We start from the raw sequence: 10,217 nt of genomic DNA, 5'->3' as shown, positions 1-10,217 counted from the left end.
GATAGCCTAAACCTGTTGATGAAAGATGTACAATAAGACAGGTATATATTTCAGCCAGTATGGGAGTCGCTAGTAAGCCAACACAAGTTTGTGTGGGTTAGCATGTTCTGTCGTTTGCTGTGGAAGATTGGCGATTACAGCAATTATCAACACTTCAAAATTTAAACCTGTATGGTGCCCGGATGAGAGAACTGATACAACTAATTTACAACACAAATTTTTTTCATGTATCTAGATATACTTCTTTTTTTTCAGGTATCTAGATATACCGTGGGCCATTTCAGGCTACATTGACCGCCAACAAATCTTTCCTTCTCAAACCGTCTTGTGCTGGGTCCCGGGGGACATCAGGAGCAACCTAGCAATAGCCTGTTGTATGTACATCATCCTATCTCAAAATCATCTTGCAGGTATAAATTGACCAAAATGAAGAATGCCCTAAGGAAATATCACTGTACATCCCTCGTAACTTTCCTCTTCAACCAATGATTCAGTGAGTTGGTAGTGACTTTTATCATTCCCTGTGGTCTCCTAGCAAAATGTTTAGATGCTTGTTCTAAGTCATTCCTAGCGTGAGGGGAAGCTTTGAGTTTGGACGAAATAGGAGGAAGACGGCTTTCAAGACCAATAAAAACTTCAAGACCCAGTTCATCCGTCAAAACAGCAATTATTGCACGCTCGACATCGACAGCAGTAGTTTCGACATGAGTGTATGATGTCTTCTCATGACCGGTGATTATGACCAAATCATCCTGGACTGCTCTTCCTACTCAAAAGTAAGAACAAAGTAGAAAGGTTGTATCATTAGCTAGAATCTTGGTACTACAATATTGATTCTAGAAATATTTTGATTCTAATACAATCAAACAGATAAAACAACAGAGTTGAAGATTACCTAGATGACACTTCTCTTTGATCTTGCGCAGAGTTGAAAGAACGACAATGCGAGCTTCAACCTGTGAAATATAGAGTTGAGTGCATGACTAAGGGATGGATTCTGTAAGGAGGTGCAACAGAATTCAAACTATGTCACTGGAGTTACATGTTATCATGCAAATCATGTATCACGTTGATGCAAAATGACATTTCAAGTTTCAACAGATTGCTAGATCTGTGGATTGTGACTGGCTGTCTGCCCTTCTATTAATGCAAAGATAGGCAGCTCTTCCGCATATTCTCGAAAAAAGAATAGCATTGTATCATACATTAGTAGTTAGAGACAGTCTCAGGTTACCTTTGAAAGGCCACGAATATCAACAGTTTGGTTCTGATCAACATCTTTCTGCAAAAATCTTGCCACTTTCTCAAGAAAAAGGTTGAATTTGTCCCTCTTGTCTTTTAGATCCAAACGGTAAAACTCTCGATTTACACTTTCACTAGACAAAACTCCTTCACTCCATTCCACTATCAATTCCTTGAGATAATAGTCGTATGCTTGATACCTGTCATGGGTAAACCAACAAACTTAACCCAGAAAGAATACCTATAATGATAAATCCCTATGTTGTTATCTATCAGCCAACAGGTTGTCAGCATGTTTCCTGCCATGGAACGATCGAATGATTACCAACTAAAATTGAGCGAATGATTGCTCATACGTTGATATTTGTTGGCATTTATAAATTATAAATTTGAAGCTTGAAGGATTTTGTAGTGTCCAATATCTCTTTTGTATGCAATGAAAGGCTTTACATTATCAAGGTACTTAGGTAGGCTAGGGCTGTACAGTTCTTCTGTTTTTCCTTTGTCTTTCATTCTTCATTGCTCTTTCTTTTCTTTTCGGTTTGGTTCTTTGCTGTACGGCTCACATCCCTTGATGCTTTCTTCTAATACAAAATGACATGCGCTTAGGCATGTGTTCAAGTAAAAAATGTAATGAAAAGGCCTCTACTGGAACCTCTATAGTGTATACCCACTGCCTAAATTCATTGCAATAGGTCTCAAGGCACATTTCAAGGTTAGGACAGTGGGAGCATTCACCCGTACAAGTAGAAATTACTCCATCTAGAAGAACTGAAGAAGAAAATTAGAAAAGCAAAGGAATACCCAAGAGAGAGTACAGAAATTCTAGTCACGTACCCTGCTTTTCTCATTTCCTGATAGATTGCCAAGCATTGCTGGATTTCCTGTAATGATCCATATTTGCAACGTGCTGTCAGGAGAGTTCTGTATGTCACCTGAAAAATGAATTTGTATCTCAGTAACTCATATGTACCTTTACAATTCCTCATAATTTGCCCATGAATCATATGTTCAATATCCTCTAATAATAAAATGGACGTTAATTAAAAAGCAGACAACCAACAGAATTTATATCCTCAGAATTTATAACCGTGTGACGTACGGAGTATGATACTACAAACTAACATTAACAAACATGCCATCAGTGTTTGAGAAAAAAATCATACTCAGCATTTAAGAAATAATTAGCAAAGATACCGTGGGTGCGTCATCAGAATTCAGCAATCAACTATAGAAGCGCTTACAGTATTTTGGATAAGAACTAATGATTTAGATCACGAAAGTAAAGCCTGAGTCCTTGTGTGAGGCTTTGCCTCTAGATGCTGCGTGTTAACTAAGTCGTGGTTGAAAATAACAATTCGATAAAGTAGAGCGTCATAGTTTTCTTGTAAAAAAGTAGAGCGGAGAATCAAAGCTTTGTACCTTACAAATTTAAAAAGAGACTCACCATATTGGGCTTCAGTTGGTGTGCTTTCATTTCTTCAAACAAGTGTAATGCCGTATTCAAATCTTTGCTTTCTACACATGCCTGGAGGAAATTGCCGCATAAGCTTACTGCAGTTATAAACTTATAACAAACATGACGCAATGCCTTGAATCTTAACCAAGTGAACTACGTTGCCTAATGACCAACCTTAATGGCTACAGTATATGCAGAGACATTAAGTTTTATTCCAACACGCTGCATTCTTCTGAGTGCCTGTACCCAAAAAAAATAGATTATATTAATCCACATTTAGCAAGTAAGGAAGCAAGCAACACATTCTACTTATCCAGATAAAAATGGTATAACACTTGTCAACTACATTGATAGGAAATATTTTCTGCAACAATTTAGGGGAGATACAGTATTATGAACGTTGTAATCAAAGAGGACTATTTGCCATCTGAACTACAAAAAAACTGAAGAGGGCGAGATGCAGCATTATGAACACTGCAATCGTAGATGGAGGGACTATTTGCCATCTGAACTGCAGAAAAATTTAAGTCTGATGATTGACTGATAATAAATTGTTCAAGATCTTGCAGATTGCACATTTATTTAATTCATTAGTTGTTGAGTCTACAAGAGGCACAGTCTGCACAAATGAGTGAAGTACTTCGACTAATGAATAATGATGAGATCAGGGGCGGAGGCAGTGGATGAGATCATATTTATTTCATGAGTGGCCACGACAGTATGTGTGGGGCCAAATATCATAGCAGCACATAGTGTGCAGCATGCACAGAAAAATTAACATAAAGCTTTGGGACTAACCTGAATAGCTCCATTCCTATTTTGAGATGTTCCATAAATATCCATGAGAATGGACCAGCTAATACGGTCAGGACAAAGGCCATTTCGCCTCATTTCGTTCATTATGGATCTTGCACGTTCATCATTAGTACCACAGGCCATCATCAAAATGTTATAGGTTGTAACTGTTGGCCTAAACGGAACCTCCAAGATAGTGCCACCATTGCTACTCGGATGCTCTTTACAGAATGTAAAGTTATCAGGAAGACATCCTTTCTGCTCAAGAGATAGAGATATCCTGATTCCAGATTCCTTCCAGCTATAGAACAAGCGGAAAGCTCTATCATATTGGCGTGACTTGACCAAAGCAGTAAGGATAATATTGAAGCATGGAGCAGTAGGTTGACAACCATCCCTTATCATCTCTTCAAGGATCTCTATGGCACCATCAACCAAACCGGAATTTGCATAAGCATTGATTAATGATGACCATGTGACTAGGTTAAGACGAGCACCAACTGCTCGCATATCCTCTTTGATGTTGGAAGCCATCTTCCACATTTTTGCCTCTGCAAACACCTGAAATTTAAAGAGAAAAGAACTATGGAGCCATAAAAAGGTAAAACATAAGTACCTGTCAACAAAAACAGCATCCTCATACCTTCATCATCGTACTGTATGTAAAAACGTCTAGCTTTAAAAGGCCATTCTGTTCCTTTTTCTTCATTTCTTCGTAAATTTCTTGTGCCGAGTCGAACTCTCTAGCATTGCAACATGTCTTCAGAAGTATGTTATATGACGCTAAATCAGGGGAGACACCAAGTTTCTGCAAAAATAGAGTAAAGTGGAGCATTTGGTTGCTGCATTAATCCACCATAAATGCACACGCTACACTAAATTTTTCTGGCACTGAAAAGGTTTTTTTACAGGGGGGGGGGGGATATAGGGTGCGCTAGCACCTTCGAGGTGTACTAGTGCACTAAAAAGGGCATCTAAAAGTCACAATCTTAAAAAAAAAGATATTATGATGTAGAAATAATATACATTTATCATGAGAAAACTTTTGAAATCTAAATTCAAACTACAGCTTTGTCAACAAAAAAGACAAATCAGGCCACGAACAGTACCAAACTCAAATCTACATTGAAGTATCCTGATATATCACAGCCAGATTTGTCTTTTTGTATCTTGAACCGTGGATCGATTTTTGGCCTGAAATTTTGTGACATGGTAGACGTACTTTCTATCAATGTTGGTAAAAAATTCAAAAAAATTCAAAACTAATCAAATGATGAACCGAGTGTCTAGTCCAGTAGTACACCTGACACTTTCAGGTGCTAGTGCACCCAACATGTCCCAATTTACTAGTTGCCACTCCAACATGAGTCAACAGAATTGATTCACGCAAATGATCATTTTAACCCCTTAAAAAAGAAAATTCAACAAGAAATTCATAACAATTAGGCATTCCATCAAACAGTTGGTGCACCCCAGTTGTGATGGGGTGGACAGCCTGACTATGACAACCTTGGGTTGTATGGTCTTAGCAGTACCTGCAACTATAAGGCCCTAGCTGCAATGGTTGTGGGGACACAGGTCATGCAGGCATATGGACAACGCGAACCACAGAGCTGGTCCCATGCCATGATGGCTTGAGGTAAAGTGGTGAGCTCAGTCCCATCATGCCTACACATGCCACTGTCTTCACCTCAGCCCCATCTGTGCATCTGCCGCTGGAACCATGAAGACACTGTGGCTCGGGCTTCAGTGTCGGCTCGGAGAGACAGCTGTATCCACGCGGCCGAGCTCCACCTCAGTCGCGATGTCACCAACCCTTCCTGTAGGCCTACGATCAGCTGGGCAGGCTATCCAAGTACCAAGGGCATGGCTGGGCAAGCAGTGGTGGACTGCGGCAATCTCACAGGTGAAGACGCTGACAACGAAGCAGACGGAAGAAAACAGCTCACCCAGTTCTAATAAGAGAAAAGGAAAAAAAACAAGGAACTACAAAAAAGGATGAAACAAAGAACAAGGGCAGTCTGGGAGGCCAACAGTGGCATAAAGACCTCATTTCCCTTGTAATAATGTAATGGCAAGCTGCACACCTTTGTAATGGCAAGCGTGCAGTTATTTCAAAAATGAAAGGCACAACCAAATGCATAACAGATATACACTCATTCAAGTGAATATAATGCAAAACAACCTGGGCAGGCATGCAAGAACAACTAGATACTGATAAAAAAAATGTGTGCATATACTAGCATCTGAGAACCTTCATCAGAAAAGCAGATTTTGTGTGGGAAAAAGTACAAAAGATTTATCATGATGCAATGGAATCAATTCACTTGAAGCTAAATAGCCTACCTATGAACAGCAACAATAGGGTAGAAGATGCATTACTTGCATATGCTTGTAGACCGACAAATTGTAGCTCAAACTATGGGCATTTGCATTCATAAGGCTGTTGAAGACGTGGGTATTTGGAGTAATCTTCTCAGCAAGCAGCCCCTGAATGAGACACAGATATGAGTGAAGGCTGAGCCTGGCTACCTAACGTATAGCAGCTGTATACAAAAGATGAGCACAGGGTAGCATTTTATTGGGTGCATACTGCTAATTTGTAGATATTTTTCCTTTATATAGTTACCACTTCTGTTGGTACTGGCAAATAGCCGGGAAAAACTGAACATAAAACGAAACAAAGGAAACACCAGCAAGCCTTATGCATGTGGTTTTTTATGGCCCAACTCTGAGGAATCAGCATAGATCTTTTTTCTTCTAAAGAACAACTGATGTTTGCCGCCCACAGACAGTGAAAAGATTTTGGGAGAACAATTTGTTCAGAATTTTACAGGTATCATAATATTCTGGTTTACCCTCCTAAATAGTAGGGCTCTAAACAATTTAGGAGTTCCCAAATTTATGGATCACTATGGAACTAATAACACTTTCGGTTTACTAGTCCCAAAAGTGGTCTGGAATGTGTTAAAATAGATCTTCATGTATTTTTTCTACTTTTCCCTATGCAGGTATAAATGTGAACTGTGGTTACTAGTCCATACCTCAAATATAATCCGAGCCTGCACAGAAGAACCACAATGACTACATATATCGATGATACTTCGGCATGCAAACATATTGATACCTCCCAACTGGTCCTTGAGTGCTCCAAAGACTTTTAGAGCATGTTTCAACTCCTTTCTCTTCCCAAAAGCTTCCATAGTATTGCAGAGTAGAAGTTGGGAGTGTGGAAAGATACGTGCATACCTACATGTCAGAAGCTAATGCATGAGACGGTATGAAGATAGCCAAAAGAGTATGAAATATAATGCATCCAAAGAGTTCCAGATCACTGGAAAGCAGTTTCCAAATTGATTACTGAATTATATGAAAAATGGGTCACGATATTTATTTACTTGGTAAACGCCAATACAAAATGAAGAGATATATAACGAGTATGATCACCTTATCGCCATATCTGGATCCCGCTTCTTGACAAATATTTTCAGTACATCCATTGGATCCACGATGCCTTTAACAAAGAATCCACAGTCTAAAAGAAAACAACAAAAACAAAACTTAACAACGATAACTTCAAACTAAAATGACCATCACAAGCCATCATCGTGCAAAGCATGGATAGCGGAAATCTATAAGTAAATATAAAATACACATGATTAATGTTAAGCACTAGGCAGAGTGATCAGCAGAACAGTGAGTACTAGTCCATCTGTAAATTAAAAATCAAATTGTGCTTGCAGGTAACATGTGGCTAGAGAATACACAACCAACAGGCAGTAAGAGTCACAGCATGTTTATACCCGAGCAGGTCAGGGAACTTATGTTGGTGCCAAGCTCATTATAAGTTCAGAAAGAACAAGAAATGGAGCCAAGTTACTGACAAGGATATCTTAAACATATACATAAAAAATAACCTCCTGCACTCTGAACATGCGGTCTGTGAGTGCTAACTACAACAAATTGCACTTCAAGAGATGAGCTAATATATAGAAGTATATGAAACTCGTCAAGAAACACGGTGCAGAAGTAATACTAGAATGGCAGGGTTATACATCAATGCCTTCTTTGGATTGTAGGATTCCAATCCTTGGCATCTTTTTCTCTATAAATTTTAATGTCCTTTGGATCAAAGGAATGTTGTTAGTACCAAATCTATGGATTGGTATTCTATGTCCAATTCTAAACGAATCTCAACATCCACTCGAACCTCTTTTTTACATTCATTCGTGTAAGAATGAGGCATTTTGCTTGTGTTTTACTTCATCCTATCCAAAATAACAACACCAGCATTTTTTCTGTGTTTTGCATTTAAATTCCTGTGTTTTTATCCTTGTGATCCAAGAACCCCTAACAAGTAGTACAATCTCCCTAAAAAAACTAGTACACTCATTCATATGCAAGATATTGTTATATTGAACAAACAGGAGGCCATACAGAAATCACACCACAGTATACAGCATTAACATCATGATCAAAATAGCCACAACTCTGTAATTTAGTGGACCATTAGTTGCCAAATACTCCCTCCGTTCCATAATTCTTGTCTCAAATTTGCCCAAATATGGATGTATTTATTCCTAAAAAGCGTCTAGATACATGTAATATTTCGACAAGAATTATGGAACGGAGGTAGTAGAACAGTACAGCTGCTAACTACTCATATCAAAGTGATCAGTGCATGGTGCTGATTTTATGATCTGAATCACTACAAAAATGTATTCACAGATCCGTACATATTACTTCATACTCTACTAAATTAACTGAACTGCATGAGCAATCGATAACAGATTAACAATTAACTGGATCAAAGCATCTAGAAATCAATTAGCATCAAAGCAGAACCGAACAGTAACTGTGAAGTTACAGCATCCGCACAAACCCAATTGTAAATACAGGGTAAAGAAGCGATGCTTGGTGAGCACTACTGCTGCATTGGAGACCCAAATCCGAACTGAAGTGATGCACAACTAAGCTAGACGCATTAACTGAACAGAAGATGAAACATAACGAGGTTTGAGGGCGACATTACTAGCTAGGTCCTCGATGGCCTTCACAAACTCCGTCATGATGCGTTCTTCCAGCAGTTGGCGGCAGGCAGCCGCGACGGCGTCGGACGCATCAGCATCTAGCATTGCGGCGGCGTGGAGGCCGATGCGATCGGCGTCGCGGAGGAACTCGAGCACGTGGGGGAGGCCGTGTTGACCGAGCGCGACGACAACGCCGCGCGAGAGGACGCGCCAGCTGATGCGGGCCGCGAAGCCGGCGTCCCCGGAGGCCGCGCGGAGGCCCTCGGCGGCGATGAGGAAGTCGCCGAGGCGGCCAGCGCCCGCGAGGTTGGAGGCGACGCGGGAGTAGTACTCGATGGCCGAGGGATTGCTGCCGACGTCGGAGAGCAGCGGGAGGACCTTGGCCTTGAGGCTGGGGTTAGGATTGCCATTGGGGGTGGAAGTGGATGTTGCGGATTGCAAGCGGCCAACGTCGGAGAGGACGGGGATGACCTTGGCCTTGGCCTTGGGGTTGGGGTTGGCATTTGGGGCGGAAATGGTGGTTGCTGACTGCAAGCGGCTGCGGCGGCGGCGCGAGGGGGGCGGTGGCTGCGGGGAGGAGGTCATAGCCATCCCCATGGTGACTGGCGAGGACTGGAGGAGCAGGGGGATTGGAGATGGAGGAGCCAAGCCAAGGCAGTGTCAGTTGGACGGTGGGGCTTTCATGGAGTGGCGCGGATATTTTCGTCCGGATAGGAAGCTGTGCTGTGCACGACGGCGGACGGTCCCTGGCTTGGACAGAACACACTCCGGAGTCAGGACAGGGCTCTGGCGGTCAGGCCTGGTTCCAGTGTACACAAGCGTTTGGTTAGATTTTCAGAAATTTACGTACGGAGTAGGATACTCCAACGCAGTATTTTGGTAACTGGAAAATTGTTGGATGCATGTTGCAACCATCCGACATGTAACAAAGAAGTTGCAGTCATGTTTTATCAAGGTTAACTTATGTAGTGGCGTGGTGCGTAGGACGGCACAAAGACGTGGATAACAACATTTGATAAAAAAAAGTTAATTGATCTATGCCACGCCAATGTCTATTTTACCAGGAGATATGCCATTACAAAAACTTGATTTGGAGAAATGCTACTCTAATTTTTCTATACATCTATCAATGTCATTTTGTCCACTTAAGACCAATACTTGTTCATAAAATACATGTATTTCAGCGTTTACAACAGTATTTACCATAATACTCCTATTTACAACATTTAGCAGTACGTTCGAGTCTTCCAGGCACCATAAAGTTTCAAAAAATTCTATGCCTATGTCTCTACGTATTTAGACAGTATACGTTCAGCAGTACAGTTGGGGACAGGATATGAGGAGCACGTGGGGGGATAAGAGGAATAGAACTGTTTGAATTGGGATTGGGGAAAAAAACTGTTCGTTTAAAGCTATGTCTATACGTATTTAGACAATATACGTGCTGGTATGGACAAAATGGCATTGATAGAGGTATAAGAAAGTTAAAGTGGCATTTCTCCAAGTCAAGTTTTTGTAATGGCATATCTCCAACTGGTGAAATAGAGAGTGGCATAGATCCAATTAACCAAAAAAAAAGTTGTGTCTATGGCGAACAGACACGTGGATAATAAAATGTGGTGAGCGATATGAGATTATATTCCAACATGTAACAAAGAAGTTGCGGTCATGTTTTGTCAGTGTTAACTTAT

At 40.8% G+C, this 10,217-nt stretch overlaps 1 protein-coding gene across 1 annotated transcript; it reads right to left on the bottom strand.

The window, feature by feature from the left end:
- Positions 1 to 73: 73 nt before the first annotated feature.
- Positions 74 to 9,236, bottom strand: LOC100838824 (pentatricopeptide repeat-containing protein At5g02830, chloroplastic). The gene is made up of 12 exons (XM_003558133.4): positions 8,529 to 9,236; positions 6,944 to 7,031; positions 6,541 to 6,745; positions 5,879 to 5,986; positions 4,140 to 4,304; positions 3,500 to 4,057; positions 2,876 to 2,941; positions 2,690 to 2,770; positions 2,080 to 2,177; positions 1,235 to 1,442; positions 896 to 956; positions 74 to 766 (listed from the first exon to the last, which is right to left on the bottom strand). Exons 1-12 carry the CDS (start codon positions 9,121 to 9,123, stop codon positions 450 to 452), a joined length of 2,550 nt encoding a protein of 849 aa, XP_003558181.1. The 5' UTR covers positions 9,124 to 9,236; the 3' UTR covers positions 74 to 449.
- Between the last annotated feature and the right edge of the window lie 981 nt (positions 9,237 to 10,217).

This window comes from Brachypodium distachyon, chromosome 1 (genome assembly GCF_000005505.3).
Source record: "Brachypodium distachyon strain Bd21 chromosome 1, Brachypodium_distachyon_v3.0, whole genome shotgun sequence".
NCBI lineage: Eukaryota > Viridiplantae > Streptophyta > Magnoliopsida > Poales > Poaceae > Brachypodium > Brachypodium distachyon.
Note: the sequence above shows the minus strand (reverse complement) of the source record. Positions and strands in the feature narration are given on the sequence as shown.